The following is a 23,305-nucleotide window of genomic DNA, read 5'->3' on the forward strand; positions in this document are numbered from 1 at the left end:
GTATCCGAGGCCAGATTTGAACACAGGAAAGAGGAGTGTTCTGATTGCAGGCCTGTCCTTTTTCATTAAGGTACCACCTAGCTGCCCACCAGTCACCAGAAGCTGCATTTCTCTAGACATGCTGTTTCTCCAACTAGACTGTAAATGCCTTAAGGGCAGAGTTTGTCTTGTCCATCTTACTGACTTTATCACATCCGATTTCCTCCAACTTTCTATCATCCAATACACACAGGAGGTGCTCAACAAAGATTCCTTGTTCCTGATGAGGTCGGCATTATCAGGAATAGCATAACCTTGGAAATATTTTACTGTTAGTAGTTCAGGGGGAGATGAAGGAGAATGCCAAAGAGATGGAATAAATGGTCTTTCAGGTACCTGCTGGGTCTGAAACTAGAGTTTGTGTCCCAGAGAAAGGATTTCCCCCTCAGGTACTCAGTAGGGACATTTCAGGGGTACAGTGACAAAACAGAATCGGGGCTGGGCTCAGCATCGGGGATCTGGGGCCCAGTCCAAGTTCTGCTAGGTAGGATGGCGGTGACCTTGGGGAAGTCAGTTCCCTTCAAAAGGAGGGGATTGGACCAGATGACCTCTGAGTCCCCTTTTAGCTCTCAGTCATTTTAGGATGTCCTGAATGAACCCCTGGCCTGCCTCAGTGAACCAGGGCTGGGCTTAAACTCAGGAAATACAAGATCTCCTTTGTGGATTTCATAAAGCAAGATTACTCAGACTGACAAATGCAATGTACACAAAGACACACGCACAGAAGGAAGCATCCGGGTAAATGTTAACCGCAGCCTAAACGGTTTCAGATTATTTGGTTATGCTCCTTGACTGACTGGGGCTTCCTTTGTGTTCCCAGACAAAGGAGTCCCAGAAAAGGCCTCAGGCTCTGGGGATGTGACTGCAGAGCAGCAGCCTCCCTCTGCCATCTGCTGTCAAACTGTGGGATGAACTTGGTGGTCTGAAAAGGCACGGAGCCCCGAGTGCTGCTGCAAGGCTGAGGCGTGGTAAGGCTGGAAGGGCGTGGTGTGGGGCATCATCTAGGCTCACCCCAGCTCATTTTACAAACGGAAACTCTTGCCCGGATGGGAGAAGGAATTTGCTCAAGGTCTTACAGGGAATAAGAACTTCTACTACTAAGTCTTCTACCCTCCACACAAGTTCTTTTTCCCACTACGAGTCTTCCCTTTGGACAAACATATTTCCTACCTCTTCACAATTAAAAAGAAATCCTGTCTCTGACTTGGAGATCTTTCGGGGGATATAGAGGCTGCTCTATTTTCTGACTTGGGAATCGGGTTGCAGAATGAGAAGGAAGGTTCAAATTGAAGAAAAGTCCTTTGAGGAATGATACCTTGTGTTGGCTCAATGTTGCTTTCCTTCTGATCTGACCATCTGCCCTCCCAAGGGGAGCTGCTTACTTTGTTGGAATGGGGCATTCTGACCATCTTGGCATCACAGATGGGGTCTGCTCTGCCCTGTGGTGATCCCAGGACACAGTTCAGCCAGCTGGGCCCGTGAATTTGGCTAAAGAGGGGCTGACACTCCTTCCCTTCCAGCCCTGGGATCTGTTACCACTGATGCCAGCTGGGGATAAATGGAAGAAGAGCGGGGACAGACCGTGACTCCAACTTACTGCACATAGGTCTGAAGGTCCTTGAGTTAATATCTACTAATCAGGGAAGGGACTGGTGCAGCAGTGGATCGGAAAATCCCATGATCTTGGGGTTCTATAAAATCAAAGCATCACCGATAGAATTTTAAGAGGTGAATGGGAACTTGGGACTTCTAAGTCTAACCCCTACCTGATCAGGAATTCCTTCTATTATATCTAAATCTATATCTACATTTTTTTTTCAAAACTCTTACCTGCTATTTTAGGATTATTACTAAGTATCAGTTTTAAGGCAGAAGGACAGTAGGCAGAGTCAAGGCAATTGGGGTTAAGTGACTTGCCCAGGGTCACACAGCTAGGAAGTATCTGAGGTCACATTTGAACCCCAGAACTCCCATTTCCAGGCTTGGTTCCCTATCCACTGAGCCATTACTTGTCTCAACCTTAGATTCTTTCAACTGATCCTCACATTTAGGGGCAGCTAAATGGCACAGTGCCTAGCTTGGAGTTGGGAAGACCCAAATTCAAATCTGGCTTCGTATGAACCAGGCAAATCATGTAACTTCTATTTGTCTCAGTTTCCTCATCTGTAAAGTGAGGATAATAATAGTACCTACCTCCCTGAGGACCAAATGAGATAATAATGATACAGAACTTAGCACCATGCCTAGCACATAGTAAGTGCTAAATAAATATTAGCTATTATTACCATGTCATGACTCTAAGGTCCCTCCCCACCCTGACCCCTCTCCTCTAGACTTGTTCCAGCTTGTCCATGTGGTGCCAGATGGATTCTGACCAAAGATAGAGTTGCATTATATAGTTTAGGATAAAATCAAGGTTATTTATTACCTTTTCTTCACAGGATTCCATTGAAACACGAATAACAATCCTGTGCTATAAATTCTTGCAAAGACAGGTTGTTATTACATACTCAGCCTACAAAGCTCTGGGCCTTCTTTCCCCAGATAAATGTAGGGATTAAGTAAACGAGGGAGTGTCTTCCCTGGGAGGGGCAGCTACTGTACAAGGGTGGGAAAAGACAGCTAGAGAATCACAATGTTAAGGATGACTTTGGAGATCATTTGATCCATTCCCCTTAGTTTATATAGGAGGAAACTGAATCCCAGAGAGAAAAGGTCTTGTGGAAGGAAACAGAGCCAGTCTATGACAGAGTTAGGACCAAACCCTGAGTCTTCTGATCTTTAGTTTCTACTATCCCTGGCAAATAAGAGAATGGGTGTAGGGATCAGATTCTGCCATTGTCTACAGAGGACTCATAGAAGCTGTAATGGGGCACTCAGGGACATTCAGGCAGCTTCTGGAAGAACACCCGGACATAAGCCCTAGTCTCCAATGAGGCGGATGCAAAGTGAGGGGCCATGTTCCTGGCATATCTGGGGGGGGGGATGAGGCAGATTTGAGGATAGGGGAAGTGATGTGGAATTCTGAACACATCTTTCCACTGCATCTCCTACAAATCTCTTAAGGAATTTAAATGATATTGGGTGGCAGCATAGTATTTTCCAAAGCTAGAACTCAGATTCAGGTTATAGGTTTGGCTCTGCTGCTTCATTATTTCTATCTTGGCCAACCATGGTGGGCCTCAGGTTCTTCCTAAGTAGACTGAGTGTTGGATTAGATACCTCCAAGAAACATCTCAGCTTTAACCTTCTCTATTCCATGACCCCCCCTCCAGCTCAGAAATGTTCCAAGGTCCTACCAAGTTTGGAAATTCTTGGCTCTGAGGTCCCTTTGAGAGCCTGTGTTCTATTTTCTAAGGTTGCTTCCAGTTTTAAACTCTAAAAGCCCTTCTAGTCTAAAGGTTTTATAATTTTAAAACTGTTTGCACTAGATGAAATTTCCAAAATACATTCTTTTAATTAGGCTTGATTCCAAAGAGCAGGCAAACCATTGTGGTAGTGTGTTTTCTGGGTAACTTGTTACCAAAATACCACATTGGGTAGTTCCCTCTATCAGATCATGTATGTTGGGGTGTGTCATCAGTCTGTCTGTTATCATGTGTCTGCATTTCTCCTCCTCCCACCTCTCTAACCTCTTGTCTTCTCTCTCTTCACGCCTACGTGTGAGTCTCTGAGGAATAATACAAACAGAAGGATGCCCTGGTTCCCTACAGGGAGGATCGAGAAAAGAACAGGTGCTTACCAAACGCTGTCACTGCCTCTCTCTAATGGGTTTCCCTGAGAGTCATAGTAGACATCTACCGTTAGGCTGCGGTCTGTGTCGTGGGCCGAGTTAAAGTTGGTGATCACCCGGGAAGGAATCCCCAAACATCGAAGCACTGGAAGCCAAAAACCAGGTAGAAAGCTTAGATGACGGTGGTGGTGACAACCTCCATTCATACAGTGTTTTACTATCCCTAGAAGTATTTCCTCACAAGAATCTTCAGAGGTAGACAGGTAGTGGGGCAGCGGAGACAAGGAGCACTTGGAACAGGAGCCCTGGGCTTCAAAACGGACCCTTGTTGGCCATGTACCTGCTGGCAGCTCAGCTCCTCCTTCATCCATAAAATGGGGGTGATATGCTGCCCCAGATACAACTCATCTCTGTTTTGAGGAGCAGCAATTTCACTGGTCTGGGTATGTCACCCACTGGAGCTGGCCCCAACCTTGCTATAATTTAGCAGAGGATTGCTGTGGTCTAGCCAAACACGTGATTTATAAGTCTGTCATTTCCCCTCTTTCTTTAGGTAATAGGAGAATGATAATAACTTACATTTATATATCAATTTAAGGCTCAGAAAGCATTGGGCTCACAGCAAATCTGGTAGGCAGGTAGTACAATAGGATTATTCCCTTTCTACTGGATCTCTGAGATGTTAAATTCCCGAGAGTCAGAATTGGAACCCAAGTCTCCTGACTCTTATCAGGGAGGGGGGTTGGGAATGGGTTCACTATTTTGAACTGACCCAGCCAGGTGGTATTTCCTGCAGTGTACCTGTATTCAGGGTCCCAGCAAAGACCCAACACTGGCCAAAGCGGACGGGCTGGAAACGATTTTTCTTCCATTCCTGAAGGATCTCCACGCTGCCGTTCCAGTTTCTGGGGTCCTTGCCACCAGAGTAATCCCCACTCCAGTTCCCAGCTAGCACACCGTTGTCATCATTGCTATTGATCTGAAAAATACCTGTGTCCAGTCAGCTCCGGTAGGTGGAGGGCAGATGAGGAGAAGGAATCGCAGAGAAGAAGAGCTCAGAGCGAAGTAGAGGAAAGCCGAGGCTTGGGAGTCCAGAGTCCTGGGGGCTCTTAACTCACTGTGGGACTCAGATTCTACTTCAATAGATTTTGATGTCATCAGTATTATCAAGACTCTTCATGACTTAGCAAAAACATGAAAAATGTTAGACCAATCTTTGAATTTAAATCTATTGAAATCTTTCTGTATTAAATTTATTTCCTATAAACAACCTCCTATTAGATTAAAAAAAAAAAACACCTTACCTTCCATTTTAGAATCAGTACTGTATATTGGTTACAAGGCAGAAGAATGGTAAGGGCTAGGCAATGGGAGATTAAGTGACTTGCCCAGGGTCACACAGCTAAAAGTATCTGAGTTCAGATTTGAACCCAGGACTATAAGCATTAATTTTAAAACTATTTTAGGTAATACCATCATTTCTATTACCTTTACATAGCTTAGCCATAAGCAGTGAGTATCCTTTCAATTACTTGTCATTCTTTATTCTTTTAAGTGCTTTGTGATTGTATTTATATATTTTGAATGTTTCTTGGTAGACTGACTCCCAGATATTTTGCTATTTTGAATGGGATTTCTCTCTCTATTATTCCTCATGGATTTTGTTATTGCTGTACTATTATTTTGAAAACCTTTACCTTCTGCCATACTCTATGACAGAAGGGCAAGGTCTAGGCAAATGAGGTTAAGTGGCTTGCCCAAGGTTACACAGCTAGAAAGTGTCTGAGGCCAAATTTGAACTCAGGTCCTCCCAACTCCAGGCGTGGTGCTTTGTCCACTGTGCTACCTAGCTGTCCCCTATTGCTAGACTGTTAACACTAAAGATTTTTAAAACTCTAGTTTTATTAGAAAAGAGATTTATTTTGGAATGTTTTCTCTTTTATAGAATGAGGGGTTTGGATGAATATGAGGTCCCTTCCAGCTCTGATAGCTAATATTCTAAGGCAGCCTTGGTGAACCTTTTCCGGGTTTGAGAGCTCAGAGGGCAAATTCAGGTGGCCTGTGAGCCCTGCACTCCTGGATAGAGCTGAGGGAGAAAGTGCTTGCTTTGAGCAGCTGGACAGAGGGGTGAGGTGTGCAAAAGATGTCCTGGGGTGCTGGCAGAGGGGGAATGCAGCACCCCCCAGTGCTGGCTCTGCACATGTGCCGGCTCTCTGCCAGTGCCGCTCTGAGGTCTCCTCTAACAGCAGAAGTCGATGATTCTCCTTCGAACAAGCTGCTTGGGGCCGAGTGCTCCTCCGTGGGCAACTGAGCCAAAGAGCTCTACATCCTCCTCCCCTCCTCCCACTTTGATGGGCCTCGGAGTGACATCATGGGATCTGTGACACCCAGGCCCAGATGAAAGATGCTGCCGTGGGTCCCCCATCTCCTGAATCACCAGGGCCCCAGCATGGAAAGTAGTAATCAGCCGGGTTCCTGAGGAGCTGGGATCCTTTCAAATGGCTCTACAGGTGGCAATTAGTGTGGCTCAGCCAGCCCAGCCCAGCTGGCAGGGAGTTGGGGAGGGATTGCTCCGAGGGGCAGCTGAAGAAATTGTAGGGAGATAAAGAGGCTTGCCTAAAGGACTGGGGATGAGTCAGCAGCCGCAGAAGCCAGACTCCAAGAACCCTGACTTAGGGAGGCTGGGAGCAGGGCAGGCCCTCCCTGGCTGGCTCCCACCGCCGCAGCCCTTGGCTTCTCTCCCCCGACCTGTGACTCGGCCTTCAGTGCTCTCCCTTCTGAAATCTCAGCTTTCAAAGGGCCCTTGAAGCCTTCTCTGTTGGAATGTCAGGGCAGGGGGAGAGCAGGGGGAGTCCCTGAGAATTAAATGCTCCACGTCAAGAAGGAAGGCCCTCAATGAATGTTGCCACTGCTTGCTGTAGGGAGTACAGACTTCAAGCAGTGGTCATCTAGTCCAATTTCTCCCTTTCAAAGGTGAGAAATCTGAGATGCAAAGCAGTTGAGTGACTTGTCCAAGGTCACATTGATGCGATTCAAACTCAAGTCTTCTCAATCCAAATCCAGAGATCCTTCCACCTCACCATGATGCCCTGGGTTCAAGACCTACTCCTGCCAGTGACTAAGTTTTGTCTCCTCCAGGCCTCTTTGTCTTCTCTTGTAAAATGAAGAGGCTGGGTGAGGTGATGTGTAAGGTCCCTGTAGACTTTATTTAAAAAAAAAAAAAACCCTTACCTTCCATTGTAGAATCAATACTGTGTATTGGTTCCAAGGCAAAAGAGTGGTAAGGGCTAGGCAGTGGGGGTTAAGTGACTTGCCCAGGGTCACACAGCTGGGAAGGGTCTGAGGCCAGATTTGAACGCAGGACCTCCCATCTCTAGGCCTGACTCTCCATTCACTGAACCCTCCAGCAAACTTTAGATGTCTATGATTTATTGGGAGAGTCTTTCATGAGTTGGAATACAGGCCATCTGGCTGTCTCTGGAAGTGATCTCCAGGAGGAGACAAAGCAGAGGGAGCATTTCAGACACCCGTGGGGGGGGGGGGGGTTGTGATGGTGATATGCTGAAGGCTCCCTGACAAAGGTGCTGACCTCTTAGATCAGACAGGCTGGGTGCCTGGCCTGGCTCTAAGAAGTCACTTCAATTCACTTGTTAAAACGTTAAAAGTTAAAGTTCAAAGACAGAGAGATTGCTTTACCTTTTAACCTTTTAGCTAAGGTAATTCACTAGCCAACTGACTTAATTAAGAAGTTGAAAGGTAAAGCGATTTCTAGTTAATTAACCAGGGAACAGGCAAGAAGGTAAAGCTATCCCTTTGACTTTGAACTTTTAAATGCTTGTAGAGAGCCCAGTGTGGTGTAAGAGGAGGGGCCTCAGGGGGAGTGAGGGGCCCCAGATGGTGGCTCTGCCTCAGCCCCATTCTGGGTCAGCGCTCGGGCACATCGCTTCCTCTCTCTGGGCCACAGAGGAGCTCCCAGAGTCCCGGTCCCGTTCTAATCTTCTAGGATTCTCAGTTTCTTTAAATGCCATGGGGAAGGCTGAGCCCGTTCCGAGAGAGCAGGCCCCTCTCCCAGGAAGGGCGAGAAAGCTAAAGGGGCCCTTAGGAGGCTTCCTGAGGACAAGAACTCGGCCAGGGACGTGATCTGGGGAGAGCCCCCATGATGGCCCCCCAGTGCAAGCTGGCCCCAGACTCTCCTCTGAGGCTCAGCTCCCGTGCCCCCTGCCCCTCATCCTAACGTATGCTTCCTACACACTCTTGGGACCGCCGCTCTGCCCTCTCCTCGCTGTCTATTTTGTAGAATTACTTGTCTACATCTCGTCTCTTTTGGTGGACCATATGCTCAGCGGGGCCAGCTGAGTAGAAACATCATTGGATTTGGAGGACGTGGGCGTGAAACTTCGTTTTCTAATGATTATTAGGTGACCGTGGGAAAGTCACCGAACCCCTCTGGAGCTCAGTTTCCCCATATGTAAAGTGACCTATGTAACATCTAAGCTTGCTTTCAGCTCTCCATCCTGTGGTGTGCTGGGGGCGTATCTTTTCCCTTGTGATCTCACCTACAGCTCAGCACAGGGCAAAGTATTTTATTTAATTTTTAAACCCTTACCTTCTGTCTCAGGTGTGTATTGGTTCTAAGGCAGAAGAGCGGTAAGGGCTATGTAATGAGGGTTAAGTGACTTGCCCAGGGACACACAGCTAGGAAATATCTGAGACCAGATTTGAACCCAGGACCTCCCATCTCTAGGCCTAGCTCTCCATCTACTGAGCCACCCAGCTGTCCCCAAGGACAAAGTATCTTAATAAATGCTTGCTTGCTTGTCTGTTGAATGAATGTTTTTGTATGATGTGGCAGAGCTGGGGTCAAGATAATAATAATATTATTGTTATATTTATTATTACACAACATCATAATATTATATCATTATATATAATATGGATTATATAATAACAATAATAATTCTAGTTTACATTTCTACAGTCTTTTATGGATTAAAATGCATTTTCCTCACAACATACCTAAGAAGTAGATAATTTGAGAATTATTATTCTTATTTTGCAGTTTAGGAAATGAAGCCTCCAAAAGGAGAGTGACTTGCCTAAGGCTACCCAGCCTGTGAATATTTGAGCTAGACACTGAATCTTCAGACACCAAGTCCAGAGCTCTTTCTAGGGCCTCTGACTGGAGGCAGCTAGAGTTAGGAAGCCCTGAGTTCAAATGCAGCCTGAGACACTTCCTAGCTGTATGATCCTGGACAAGTTATTTACCTTCTGTCTGACTCAGTTTCTTCTAATGTAAAATGCACTTACCTCCCAGGGTTGTTGTGAGGATCAAATAAAATTATGATTGCAAAGTGCCCAGCTCATAGTAGGTGCTGTTTAAATAAAAGCTTACTCTCTTCACTGCCCCATGCCATGTGAGATACTTGGGGGACTGTCCTGATGTTCTGACTCCTTTCTCCCGGTTCTGTAGGCTGATCCCTGCCTTACTCTCTGGGCAGAAGGCCCTGGATACGCCAACCATGAAGTCAGAGGAAGAATAGCCATGAGGCGGGGCCAGAGGTAGAATTGTTTTCTTACCATGCCGCTCAGCACACGGCCAATATATTTCGGGTCATTTCTTCGGGCCACGTCGGTGACAGGGTCACGGCGGAAATTGAGACTCCGGTCCAGGATGGAGAGGCAAATATTCAGGATGTCGTCCTCAAACTGTTCAGAAAGAGAAGCCTGCAGTTAATAGTCAATTTGTAACCTGTACGGAAGGAAGCAGAGGGCACCTAAGAGAGGGTCACAAGATAAACTCCAGGGTCCCTTGACTCGGGGGCTTCTGGCACCCACACAGGGACAGCCAAAGGATTCTTCCCTTGCTTCTCCCCTGAGCCGGCCTGCCCACACTGGAGGAGAAAAGTGTGCTGGGACTTCAGAGGAGTCACTTGATCTCTTGGTAAGACAGATAACATAAATCCTAGGATCCTATTTTTTAGTCTGAGATAATTTAGGGGTTTAGGCTGGAGGACCGGGACATGCTGCAGTGGGAGGACCTGGGAAATGTGCAGCAGCAGCTCGGCGCAACACTGGCCAGGAGATGAGGGTATTGCAGGGCTGTCACCAAATCTAAAGTCACTGAAGCTGGCAGAGAGCCACTGAAGGTTCTAGCTAGAAGAGGCCTTAGAACATCAAAAGCATAAAACAATAAACTGAGAAGGACCCTTAGATCACTCCTAGCTCTGGAACTAAAAGAGCCCAAAGCCCTCATTTTAAAAAAATTTAAACACTTAATTAATTTCTGTCTTAGATTTGATACCAAGTATTGGTTCCAAGGCAGAAGAGTGGTAAGAGGTAGGCAATTGAGGTTAAGTGACTTGCCTAGGGTCACACAACTAGGAAGTGTCTGATTGAACCCAGGACCTTCCATGTCTAGGTCTGGCTTTATATCCACTGAGCCACCCAGCTGTCCCACAACCCTTTCTCTTCTCCCACAGTGACTGCATCCACAGTCAGATTGTTCTCTGCAGTGATGCTATCCACTGGACCTTCCCAAACGGTTTTTGTCCTAGGAGAACATAGTCCTAGTCGTGGCTCTGAACACGGCACACAGAGTGACTAGAAGGATACTTAGAACTGGAGAGGACCTTCAGAGCCATCTAGACCAACCCATTTGTATAACCAAATGGTGAGTTAGAACCATATTTGTCCTATAGAACATTGGAACTGGAAAGCGTCTTAAAAAGGAAAGCGTTTCCCAAAAGTCTTGGTGTGGTTTGGAACTTTTAATACCTCATTAGCTTTTATTCATACATTTTAATTGTTTGAAGCTATGCTATGACTTTTGGGATATTTTAGAATATTAAAGCTGGAAGAGATTTTAAAACAAAGAATGGTAGAGTTCAAAAGGATCTTAGAGAGAATCTAGTCCAACTCCAAAGGGACATCGAGGTAGCACAGTGGAGAGAGGCAGGAAGCCCTGGGTTCAAATGTGGCCTTAGAAGCTTCCTAGCTATGTGCCTCTGGGCAAGTTATTTCACCCTGTTTGCCTCAGTTTATTCATCTGTCAAATGAACTGGAGAAGGAAATGGCATTGCCAGACCACACCAGTATCTTTGCCAAGAAAACCCCAAATGGGGTCACAAAGATATGACTATGCAATAACAAAAAGTTCAACCTCCCCATTTGGCTTTAGACTCAGAGGAAGAAAGTGATCTGGACAAGGCTGTATAATGGAACAAATAGGTGACTCAGTGGATACAGAGCTAGGCCTAGAGATGGGAGGTCCAGAGTTCAAATCTGGCCTCAGACACTTCCTAGCTGTGTGACCCTGGGCAAGTCACTTAAATCCCATTGCCCTGGCCCTTACTACTTTTCTGCCTTGGAACCAATACTTAGTATTGATTCTAAGACAGAAGGCAGGGTTTGTTTGTTTGTTTGTTTGTTTGTTTGTTTGTTTGTTTGTTTGTTTGTTTTTAAGACTGTATAACTAGTGGGTCCAATTCCAAAACATACCAAGTATATTTTTCCAAGTTAGGAAAACCTAGTTGCCTTGTGTACTTAGACTAGAGGTAGAATGAAGAGAGAAGAGCAGGACAGGAGTGTGGGGCTCCAGGTTTTGCATTAGAGTAGGGGCCAAAAAGATCTTGATGTATTTTTAAAAAAATCAAATGATTAACACAAGCTATAGACAAATGAGAATCCAACTTATTCTCTTAAATTGATCACTCAGGAAATTTGGATGTAATCTCTAGCTGCTTTATGATTAATTTACCTGACCATAATTCCAGCCAACCATGCTGATTCGATTCACACTTCCTACGTATATGATGCCAGCATCTTCTTCTACATATTCTTCTCTCTCTGCATTATTCATCATGTACACAGCATCCCCTGGAAACCCCCAAAAAGGAAATGTGTGAGACCAATGTAAGGCCAGGGGGTAGAAGTGAGGGTAAGAGAGGGAGAGAATTAGAAAGGACCTCTTTTTCTGTCTTCCACCCCATCCCAGACAGCCCTACGTGCTAGATTCTGGCCTCTAAAAGCATCCGTTGACATAGAATCTAGGAGTAGAAAGAGACCTCAGATATCCTCTAGTCCCAGAGTCCTTAACCTGGGGTTTCTCAATTTTTCACCAACCTCTCTCTGAAACTTAGCATTTTCTTCAATGATGATTTTAAAAAAATCAAACAACTAACATTCTGAGAACAGGTTCACAGGCTTCACCAGACTGCCCAAGGAGTCCGTGATTCAGAACAGATGAAGAACCTTTGCTCTGGGCCAACTCATATCTGGATTCTTCTGACATTCTGACAAGTAAACATAGCCAGGATTTGCTTAAAGACCTTCAGTGAAGTAAAATTACTGCTTTGGGCTAGCTCTAATTGCCGACAAGTTTTGTTTTGGTTTGGTATTTTCACCCATTAAGCTTAAATCTGCCCCTCTGTATCTTCCAGCCTTTGTTTCTGACTCTGCCCTTTAGGGCCAATTCATACAGTCAATCCCTTCCTCACCTGGAAGGTCTGGGCTTGACGCCTCTGAAACCATGAGCTCAGGTGGGAAGGGAGATTGGAGAAGGGGTCTGCTGACACCCAGCTCTAAATCCTCTGGCTAAAACCCCAACCGAGATCATTTAGGGGTTCTGGCAGAAGAGCTGAGCTAGCTCTGCGGCAGGGTGGGGGAATCTAAAATGTGGAGCCCTCGCTATCCACCATCCCACCAGGAAGTCAGCCAGTAGACTAGTTTATTGTAATGCTGTCAGAGGAGCACCAAGGGCTATAATGCCGCCTTCCTGACTTGCTGGGACAGAAATATTCTTGAAGCATAGTCTTTGAGCCCACCTTTGAGAGTCACTGACCCATTGCCATGACTCCAGTGAATATCACTGAACTTTAGAGTGACGTCAAGCCTTAGACAGAACAGAGATGCATAGAGCTGGAGGAGATCACAATATAGGGCAGAGAGTTTCTGAGCTGGAAGGGACTTTAAAGCATGGAAGACAGAATATTAGGAATAGAAATAACCTGAAAACACAGAATGTCAGAACTAGACAAAACACATGGTCAAGCTGAAAGGACACTCAGAATTATAGTCGAAAGAAGCCTTTGAAATGACTTGGCCCAATCCCCTCTTGGGGAAACTGAGGCTTAAGAATGGGAAGTGACTTGTCCCAGGTGACCCCAAATAAATGTAAGAACCAACATTAATATCCAGCTTTCCTGCCTCATAGGGCAGAGCTCTTTCCAGTGCTTCCTTTTCCTTCTGTAAGCAGTGAGCTCCACTTGGAGTGGGAGCCCACAAGCGGGCTAATGAAAGGGTAGGGGACTTGACTTTACCTTGAAACCAAGGGTTAAACAGTAGAATCCATGTCCCCAAATTTTCAGAGATGCGTCCATTTTGAGAAGAAATCTGGAGGCTGAGTGCGTATCGACCAATAGGGGCATTGGCTGGACTGGATATGTTGACAATCAATGAGTTGCCATTGTTGGACACGATTACTGCACTCCAGGCATTATTGGTGGATCCAGTAGTCAAAGGAAATACATTTTTGGTCCGGGCTGCTTCAGAGGCATTTGGACCTTTCCAAAAACAATGAGATTCGTATAGCATGTTAGAACAAGGAATTGGGGTAGAGTAGGTGAAATTAATTGGACATCATCTTAGTCGGAGTCAGGCTGGTCACTGAAGAAATCATAAGTAATCACAACTGCAAGGGACCTGGGAACATGGAATTTGAAGTCCAATACCTCTCATTTTCTAGATGAAAAATTAAGGCAGAGAGAAAGAAAGAGGCTTGTATTTGGTCATAAAGCAAAGTTAGTAGAAAACCAGAGACTAGAGCCTAGGTTATAGAATTTATAGAATTCCCAGGAAAACTCTGAACTGCGATTGCCCAAAGAAATCCCCAAATTAGATCATGTTACGATTTGAAAGGATCTTAGCCATTAACTGGAACAGGCCTAGAGAAACAGGGCCTGGATTGGCTGTTTTCTGGTCTAGTGTTCTTTCCATTATCCCATGCACCTTCATTTTAATCCTAACAGTCTAGACCAGTAAATCTAAGCCATTTTATTGAGTGCCTGCTGTATGTAGAGCATTTATTCGGAGCCATGGCAGAGAGAAGAAAAATGGAATTCAGTTACCTATTGAACATGTGAAGATTATGTTCACATCTTTACTTATGGGTTGGTTCATGAGCATCCTGACCTGGAAGGGCTGGCCCCTCCTTGTGATGAGTTCTTTATGATAGTACTTGTCTGTGTGATGTCCCCGTTTGTTAGCTTCCATGTTCCAGTCGAAGCCTTTGAGCTGCAAATCTGTGAAAGCATAAAATAGAAGCTGGAGACTTTGGAATCTTCTGTAAGAACAACAGTCAGTCAATCAATATGTATTAAGCTCCTACACCTTGCCAGGCACTATGCTAAGGGCTGGAGATACAAAAAAAAGGGGGCAAAAGACAGTCCTTGCCCTCACAGAGCTTACCATCTAACAAGGGGGTGAGCGCAAAATGCAGACAAATAGGTACAAGGCCAGTTATGTGCAGGATAAATAGGAGATAATGAACAGAGGAAAGGCGCTGGACTAAAGAGGTGTTGGCGAGGGCTTCCTGTAGAAGGTGGTATTTTAGATGGGATTTAAGGGAAGCCAAGGATGTTGGTAGGTGGAGCAGAGGAGGGAGAGTATTTGAGGCATGGGGGACAGCCAGAGAAAATGCCTGCAGTGGAGAGAGAAAGAGTGTCTTGTTAGTGGAAGGGCCAGGAGGTCATTGTCACTGGATGGAAGAGTATGTGTTGGGGAGTCATATAGAAGACTGGGAAGGTAGGAGGGGGCTAGGTAAGATAGGACTCTGAATGCCAAACAAAGCATTTTGTATTTGGTCCTGGTGCTAGGAAGGAGCTAGAGAATGTGGGACACTCCTAGTAGGCAGGGGGCGCAGGCTAAAATATGGAAGGGGTAGAACCAGAGCTGTCCAGTCATGCATTCCCTTATTCATTCAACAAACATTTCTAAGCATATGCTATGAGCACTGAGGTGACATATAAATAAATAATAATAATTCCCCTTTCTCTAGCATTTTTTGGCTTTCAAAACATTGTCTATATGAGTCCCAGGGGATGGGCAACATTGAGATTATGATCTCCATTTTTCAGATGAGAAAACCTGAACCCTAAGAATTGAAGTGACTTATGATGATAGGAATTAGAGCTGGGGGGTTATGGTGTGAGGTGGGTAGACCTCGGAGACTAGCTAGTCTAACTCTCATTTTATAAACTTGTCTGTGGTCAAAGTCAAGACTTCAAAGAATGGGGACCTAGCTAAGCCACCCACAATGACAGAAGGAGTTCTTTTCTTTATTTTACTGCTCCTGTGGATCATCGAGCTGGGATGGGGCCTTTAGGGATCATCAAGTCTTAACACCTCATTTTTCAGATGAGGAAATGGAACACAGAGGGGACAAGCGACTGCCTGGGGTCACACAGCGAGTAAAGTGCCTGAGCAGAGATTTGAACCCAGATCTTCCCTTCTCTAAGTCCATTCTGTCTAGTTATGGCACTAAGGAGACAAAGTTGTATACATAGCCCCATCCTAGGAAACCAACCCTGCCCAAATCTTTAGGCCTTTACAGATTAGCTGAACACTGTGAAGACCAGCATGATGGCCTTGTGATTAGGCAAACAAAAACACTGGGACCTTTTGCAAATGTGCCTGTCTTGATTAAGGGGACCCCCAGGTACTTCTGAACATAAAAATTAAGAGTAGCCCTAGATATTCCTTGATTGGGGAATGGCTGAACTAATTGTGGTATTTTTTGTTTGTTTGCTTGGTTGTTGAGTGGGGAATGGCTGAACTAATTGTGGTATTTTTTGTTTATTTGCTTGTTTAGTTTTTTATAATTAATTTATAATATTTTTCCATGGTTACATGAATCATGTTCTTTCTCTCCCTTCCTTCAACCCCCCTCCCATAGCCAACAAGCAATTCCACTGGGTTATACATGTATCATTGTTCAAAACCTATTTCCATATTATTAATACTTACAATAGAGAGATTATTTAAAGTCTACATCCCTAATCATATCCATATTGAACTACATGATTGATCAATTGTTTTTCTTCTGTGTTTCTACTCCCACAGTTCTTCCTCTGGATGTGGATAGTGTTCTTTCTCATAAGTCCCTCAGAATTGTCCTGGATCATCGCATTGCTGCTAGTAGAGAAGTCCATTACATTTGATTGTGCCACAGTGTATCAGTCTCTGTGTATGATGTTCTCCTGGTTCTGCTCCTTTCACTCTGCATCAATTCCTGGAGGTCCTTCCAGTTCACATGGAATTCCTCCAGTTCATTATTCCTTTGAGCACAATAGTATTCCATCACCAACATATACAATTTGTTCAGCCATTCCCCAATTGAAGGGCATTCCCTCATTTTCCAGTTTTTTGCCACCACAAAGAGCGAAGCTATGAATATTCTTGTACAAGTCTTTTTCCTTATGATCTCTTTGGGGTATAAATCCAGTAGTGCTATGGCTGGGTCAAAGGGCAGGAAGCCTTTTAAATCCCTTTGGGCATAGTTCCAAATTGCCTTCCAGAATGGTTAGATCAACTCACAACTCCACCAGCAATGCATTAGTGTCCCAATTTTGCCGCATCCCCTCCAACATTCATTACTTTCCATAGTTGTCATGTTAGCCAATCTGCTAGGTGTGAGGTGATACCTCAGAGTTGTTTTGATTTGCATTTCTCTGATTATAAGAGATTTAGAACACTTTTTTCATGCGCTTATTGATAGTATTGATTTCTTTGGCTGAAAACTGCCTATTCATGTCCCTTGCCCATTTATCAATTGGGGAATGGCTTGATTTTTTGTACAATTGATTTAGCTCCTTATAAATTTGAGAAATTAGACCTTTGTCAGAGGTTTTTGTTATATTTTCCCCCAATTTATTGCTTCCCTTCTAATTTTGGTTGCATTGGCTTTGTTTGTACAAAACCTTTTAAATTTAATGTAATCAAAATTATTTATTTTACATTTTATAATTTTTTCTAACTCTTGCTTGGTCTTAAATTCTTTCCTTTCCCAAAGATCTGACATGTATACTATTCTGTGTTCACCTAATTTACTTATAGTTTCCTTCTTTATATTTAAGTCATTCACCCCTCCTGAATTTATCTTGGTATAAGGCAAACCGTGGTATATAATGGTGATAGAATAGTATGGTGCTATAAGGAATAATGAATCGCTTGATTTCTATAAGAACTGGAAAGAGATACATAAACTGATGTGGAGTGAAATGAGAAGAATCAGAAGATCATGCACAGTAACTGAAACATTGTGGAATGAACATATGTAACAGACTAATAGCAATGCAATGATCCAGGACAATTCTGAGGGACCTAGGAGAAAGAATGGTATCCACATCTAGAAAAATAATTATGGGAATGGAAATTCAGAAGAAAACATCTGATTTGTCACTTGTTTATCTGGGTATATGATTTGGGATTTTGGTTTTAAAACATGGATAATACAGAAATGGATAATATAGAAATAGGATTTGAGAGATAAAACATGTATAACCCAGTGGAACTGCTTGTTAACTCCAGGATGGAGGAGGGAAGGGGAGAGAGAGAGAGAGAACATGAATTATGTAACTGTGGAAAAAAAGTGAAAAATGAAAAAAAAAAGTTATCCCAGCTGTGTGACACTGGACAAGTCCCATAACCCCCATTTTCTGGCCCTTATTGCTCTTCTGTCTTGGAAACAATACCCAGTATTAATTCTAAGAAGGAAGGTAAGGGTTTAAAGAAAAAAAATCGAGTCACAGGGATAAAGAAAAGCACAGGATTTGGCTACACTTATGGCCTCCTGAGTTCTGTTTCTATATATAAATCATGGCCAGGAAGAGCCTATCTAGTCCAAACAGACTTAATCCCTTAGACATAGCAGAAGAAAGTGTTGAAGCAAGGTATATGTACTATTGCTTGACACTGTTCTAAGCACTTCATAAATATTATATCATTTGATCCTCACAACAACCCTGGGAGGTAGATGCTAATATTATCTCATTTTTATAGATGAGGAAACTGAGGCCATTCAAGATTAACCAACTTGTCCAGAGTCAAAAATCTAAGAATTATCTGAGTTCACATTTGAACTGGGATCTTCCTGATTCCTGATTCAGTACTTTATCCACCTAGTGGCACATGGTTTCTTTGTGGTCAAATTAGATATTTTTGGCCATATTTATAGGGCTGGGGTTGGTTACAGAGTCTTTTGTTTATTTACTTTCAAAACCCCTTTTCTGTTTTGGAATCAATACTGTGTATTGGTTCTAGGCCGAAGAATGGTAAGAGCTAGGCAATGGGGGTCAAGTGACTTGCCCAGGGTCACACAGCTGGGAAGTGTCTGAGGCCAGATTTGAACCTAGGACCTTCCATCTCTAACCCTGGCTCTCAATCCACTGAGTCGCCTTTTCTTCTTTGCATCCCCAGAGCACTAAGCTGCCTTGCTTCTGCATCCTAAGGACCATGGGACTTCCCGTTCAGCTGCCTGGCAGCTGAAACCTTTCCTCCGTGGTGTGGAGCTCCTTGAGAGCAGGGACTCTCTGACTTCAATATCTGTATCCCTGGTGCTAGACAGGATGGTATGCATATAGTTATAATTGCTTAATAAATGCTTCATTCTTTTATTCATTCAATGAATAAATATTTGCTGAACTGAGCTGAACAAGAGCAATTTCTCTCAGGGTTGGGCAAAGAGACTTTCTTTGTCCATGAAAGAGATGCCTCCTCCCTGCCCTGTGGGACGTTCAGTTTTATGATTAAATCTCAGGTTATTCTGGTCTCTTTTTCTTTCATTCTGAAAGCCCAGGCCAGTTGTTTGTGCCTCTGATGAAGGAACATGGATTAGGAAAAAGGGTGTCTAAATGTAGCCCCAGCCTCTCCCTGGTTCCACCCACCAGGAAGGACCTACAGCCCTAGGCAGGTAGTGTTGAAGTCAGCAGGGAGGGGAAGACTCTAGCTATGGGGAGGACCCCCATTACCCAAGGACTATGGGTTCAATCAATTAAATTCATTGCCTCTAATCTCCATGTCCCAGGCAGGGCCATCTCTAATGAGGATGGTGATGAGGCCAGAGAACATTTATACATCCCTTAAAAATTCATAAAGGGTTTTTACTCACCGTAACCCTTTGAGGTAGGGAGCATAAATATTCTGAGTCTCACTTTATAGATGAGGAAACTGAGGTTTAAAATGCAAGGTGAAATAATATTTAAGGTCACACAAGTACCAAGTGTTGAAATCCGGGTTTCCTAAATACAAATCTAGTGTCCCTTCTACTATGTTGCTGTTGGTACTCGGGGCCACCATCAGGAGCAAAGGAACATTTTTTTGTTTGTTTGTTTGTACCGTGAACCATTCTTCTACTTCAAAATTATTTGTGTGTCTGTGAAACCAGGTTAAAGTGAAAAACCCCAAAGGCCGTGTTAGAAAGGAATTAACAGGAACATCTGTTGGTAGTCTATCCCCCCGTCCAATCTTTGGAGTCCAGGGTTGATAGGACCCAGGTTATGTCTAAAATGGCCTTAAGTGTTTAAATCATGAATCCAGGACTCTGGCTTGCTGCCTGTCAGGATGAAATGCATCCAGCGAAGAGTGGCAGCCCCATTTGAGCTCAAGACCCTAGTAGACAGTTTTCTCCATTTACTTTGTCCTCAAGGTTTCCTTCTTTCAGTAAAAAAAAGATATTTTCCCTTCACAACCATAGAATGTCAGAGCTGAAACTGCCATTAGAACATTGCCATTGTTGGAAGAGACTTCAGAACACAGAATGTTAAAAGATGTAAGATTTCTTTCCATTAAATAAATATTTCTTAAGTATCTACTAAGTACTGGGTACTACGAATAAAAAGATGGAAAATGACACCATCCCTGAGGGAGCCGACAGTCTACTGTGGGACTATGTCACATACTCAAATAAATATAATTCAAGGGAGATTTTGATGGTGGCAAAGGAGAGATCTAGAATGCTGTAGGAAAATTTAAGGGGGAAAGGAAGTTAGTAACACAGAATGTACAATGTTAGAAGTGGAGGGAACATGAGATGCCCCTTCATTTTTTAAAAACCCTTGCCTTCTATCTTAGAATCAATACTGTATATTGGTTCCAAGACAGAAGAGTGGTAAGGGCTAGGCAGTGGGGGTTAAGTGACTTGTCCAGGGTCACACAGACACGTCTAGGCCTGGCTCTCAATCCACTGAGCCACCTAACTGCCCTCTAACCCCTTCATTTTATAGTGTCCAGAGAAGGGATTGACTTGGTCTCAGTCACACAACTAGTAAGGAAGAGGTATTGGAACCCAGGTCTCCTGAAAAGTCTGAGATCAGCTGCCTCCAGACAAGATCAATTTATGGAAAGACCTTCTTACTAATAGTCTCCAGATTGCACGGGTAATTTGGAACTAGAGAGAAGGAGGCAAAGGGTATAGACTGATTTCTGTACCTATCTTCTTAGTACCTCCCAGCATCATCAACTAAGGAACTCTTGTTCTCTTGTCCTGTTAGGGAAAAGAGCACCTCAGTTCTCATTTCAGCTCTATGGGCTCCATTTCCCTAGGTATTGAGGCTCATGCCAATAGGGCTCTGGGGAGAGGAGGGGATAGATAATCTCCCTGAGACAACTACAGAGAAGCCCAGAGATCAAGATTGGAGACTTGTAAAGATAGTGGGGTGGGGAGGGATCTAGCTCCTTACTAATGAAAGAGGCATTCTCTAGGAATTTCCCTTGGTATGGAGTATAAGACTTAATCCAGTGTGTAAATCTTTTAACAAGTCAAAGTTGGAAGACAGGTCCATAGAAGATCCATCAGCACCTGGAGGAATGGGAATGGCTCCATCCCAGGTCATATGAGGTGAATCTTGGCCCAGATGGAGGGGAGTGGTTTCTGTCCCAGGTGAAAGGCCGCAGGGGTGAGGGGAGTGGAGGAGGGTGGCTCCTCTTCTTGGACTAAGAACAGAGCAATTAGATCCATGAGCCATTAGCCATCTAGGACTGCTTCTCATATATGCTTCACTTAGTAGGCCTAATCCTAGCCTAGGTTGAAGGAAAGTCTAGAAGGAAATCCCATTTCCTAAAGGTTTGGAGTGAGATCTAAGCTCCTGATGTTTATATAGAAGAAAATACCAAGCTGCCCCTCTTTATAGAAAGCCAGTGGTAGAAAGGAACTTAGAACAAAAGAATTTTGTTGGAAGGGACTTTTAGAACACAGAATATCAGAGCTGGAAGGGGCCTCAGAACATGCAAGATCAGAGGTGGGAGGGATCTTAGAACACTGAATGTCAGAGTTGGAAGGGAATTTTAGAACGCGGTGTCAGAAATGGAAGGGACCTCAGAACATGGAATATCATGGTGTAAAGGCATTTCAGAGTCCATGTGGTCCAACTCCTACATGAACCAGAGTCCTCTGTATGATATTCCCAACAAAGAATCAGCCAATCTTTGTGTGCAGGTCCTCAGCTGCCACAACAGATCATTCCATTTTTGGCTAGCTATAAATGTTAGAAAGTTTTTCTTTACATCAAAGATAAAATTGCCTCTGAAATTTCCACTTATTGTTCCTACTTCTACCTGTGGGGATCAATGAGGTTTTATATAGAATGAAGGCCAGTGAACACATAACATAGAGCTGAAAGGGATATTAGAGGTATCTCATCTAGTTTAGCCTTATTTTGCAAAATAGAAAATAGGCCCAGAAATTCAGGTTCATTAATGAAGTTAGTGGCTGAGTTGGGGCACAATTTTCTTGATTCCCAATCAATAGGAAACTTGTTTTTAAGATGGAAACCAATTGTATCCAGAAGCTGATAACCAGCAACCAGAGGGACTCCATGACACTTAGCCTCCCTAGGTAAAGGTAAGGCAGGTTAGGATAGAAAGAACCCTGATCAGTCAGTGTTCTCTGACTTTCAGGTGACTTTGGGGACAGGAAATGTGGCAGAAATAGATGATTGTGTTTTTTTTTCCTAAGGCAAAGAGTTTCTTGTACCGAACACCTGTCTGGTTCATGGACACTGTAGGTATCAAAGGAGAGGCAGAATCCCAGAGTTATCTCACAAGGAAGCAGCCCACCTAAACCTCATCCTTCATCTCTAACCACTGGTGTAATCCAGGTGTAATGAGAGAAGCTTCTCTCTCATCTATGAGGACTTAGAAGTTCCCAGACCCAGATCCGTGGAACACTTTCCTCAACAATTCCATGAGGGTTAAGTCATATGAGTGTTATTATTTCTATTTTACAAATATGGAAACTGAGGCTGGAAGAGAAGGATTTATTCTAGATATTAACAGAGTAAGCCCTCAGAAATAACCAAGGACAGAACCAGAGAACCTGCTGGGCACTTGGCCTCTGAAGATTTAGATGTTAGGCTATCCAGAAGAAATAAGAACCTTTTCTAATATGATTTTCAGTCAGTTTTTAACTAAACAGTCGGATCTCATCCTTTAATCTCATGCTGAAGTCAACATGAACTTTATTATAATTCCAAAGAATTTATTCTGAATTTCTCTTTTGGGAAAATTACCAGGACTTTTGGTCCAGTGTTGTTTCCTCCCTGTCTCTGTTCTGGTGCAAGCAATTGCTTTGGAAACATCCTTTTAGTCTTAAAGAATGTAGGGCCACATTTTGTCCTAGAGTTCTGGTGGTGAGAAAAACCTCTTAAGAGACCACAGATGGAAGAGATTATGAATGATATTCCTGGAGATGATTTGAGACTGTATGGGGATGGGGGGAAATAGTGGGCACTGCTGGAGGACAGAAATTCCCCAGCACCTGCTTGACTGGATCTCTGGCACTCAAGAGTGACTAATGAAACGATCCTTTTTTAGTCCTATGGGAGAAGGGAGATCTGAAATCTTTTAAGAGGTGAGAAGTGTACAAGAGGTCCAGGGGAGGCTATACCCTGTGCATTTCTCACCTCATGAGATTTCAGCTTTTCTCTCCCATAAGGATGAGACAAAAATTAGCTCATTGATCAGGCTCATTATCCCCAGGAGCTTAGATAGGTAGGCATTGGGGAATTTCTAGCCACCAGTGGGGACCAATTTCCAATGATCCACTGCATTCCCCATTCTCAGGCTCCCCCACCCCCCAAAAACTAGCTCCTTCCAAACACCTAAGAAACCATCTTTCTGCCCTTCATCTGCTCTCATCCACCCTATTCCTTTTCAGGTTTCTCTCATTCTGTTCTGATGCTGGATCATATTTGTCTAATGTAGATGTTGGGTTCTGGAACAAGAGCTTCCTTGGGATCAGGAGGTCCAGTCCCAAATTCAGTTCTGTCAATTGCCAGTGGTGCCACTGTGTGTAAATCACTTCACCACCCAGGCCCTCATTTATAGAGGTAATAATACCTGCCCTGTCTTCCTCATGGGCCTTCCAGGGCAAAAGGAATGACAGTTACTATTTTGTTATTATTACCAAGGTGGCTAGCATTTATATAGTGTCTAGAATGTAGTAAGTGTTTAATAAATCCTCCCCTTCTTCCTTCTTTCCTC

The 23,305-nt window shown here is 43.9% G+C and overlaps 1 protein-coding gene and 1 long non-coding RNA gene across 3 annotated transcripts in view; one reads left to right on the forward strand and one right to left on the reverse strand.

Annotated features, from left to right (window-relative positions):
• The window catches only part of LOC103103620 (uncharacterized), a 71,828-nt gene that overhangs the window by 47,560 nt on the left and 963 nt on the right, over window positions 1-23,305 (forward strand). Inside the window, exons 2-5 of one of the 2 annotated variants that reach the window (XR_008915324.1) lie at window positions 860-1,007; window positions 1,560-3,935; window positions 9,243-9,713; window positions 18,245-18,396. This is a non-coding gene — a long non-coding RNA (uncharacterized LOC103103620). The remainder of the gene's footprint in view (window positions 1-859; window positions 1,008-1,559; window positions 3,936-9,242; window positions 9,714-18,244; window positions 18,397-23,305) is intronic. The other variant, XR_008915323.1, reaches the window with a different exon arrangement.
• TGM3 (transglutaminase 3) overlaps window positions 1-23,305 on the reverse strand; it is a 51,372-nt gene that overhangs the window by 24,062 nt on the left and 4,005 nt on the right. The window contains exons 2-7 of the mRNA XM_007474948.3: window positions 13,897-14,070; window positions 13,090-13,332; window positions 11,529-11,647; window positions 9,350-9,478; window positions 4,574-4,751; window positions 3,782-3,917 (exon numbers count right to left, since the gene is read on the reverse strand). Coding sequence (XP_007475010.2) covers window positions 3,782-3,917; window positions 4,574-4,751; window positions 9,350-9,478; window positions 11,529-11,647; window positions 13,090-13,332; window positions 13,897-14,070 — 979 coding nt within the window. The remainder of the gene's footprint in view (window positions 1-3,781; window positions 3,918-4,573; window positions 4,752-9,349; window positions 9,479-11,528; window positions 11,648-13,089; window positions 13,333-13,896; window positions 14,071-23,305) is intronic.

The sequence above is a fragment of the Monodelphis domestica genome, chromosome 1 (genome assembly GCF_027887165.1).
Source record: "Monodelphis domestica isolate mMonDom1 chromosome 1, mMonDom1.pri, whole genome shotgun sequence".
Taxonomy (NCBI): Eukaryota; Metazoa; Chordata; class Mammalia; order Didelphimorphia; family Didelphidae; genus Monodelphis; species Monodelphis domestica.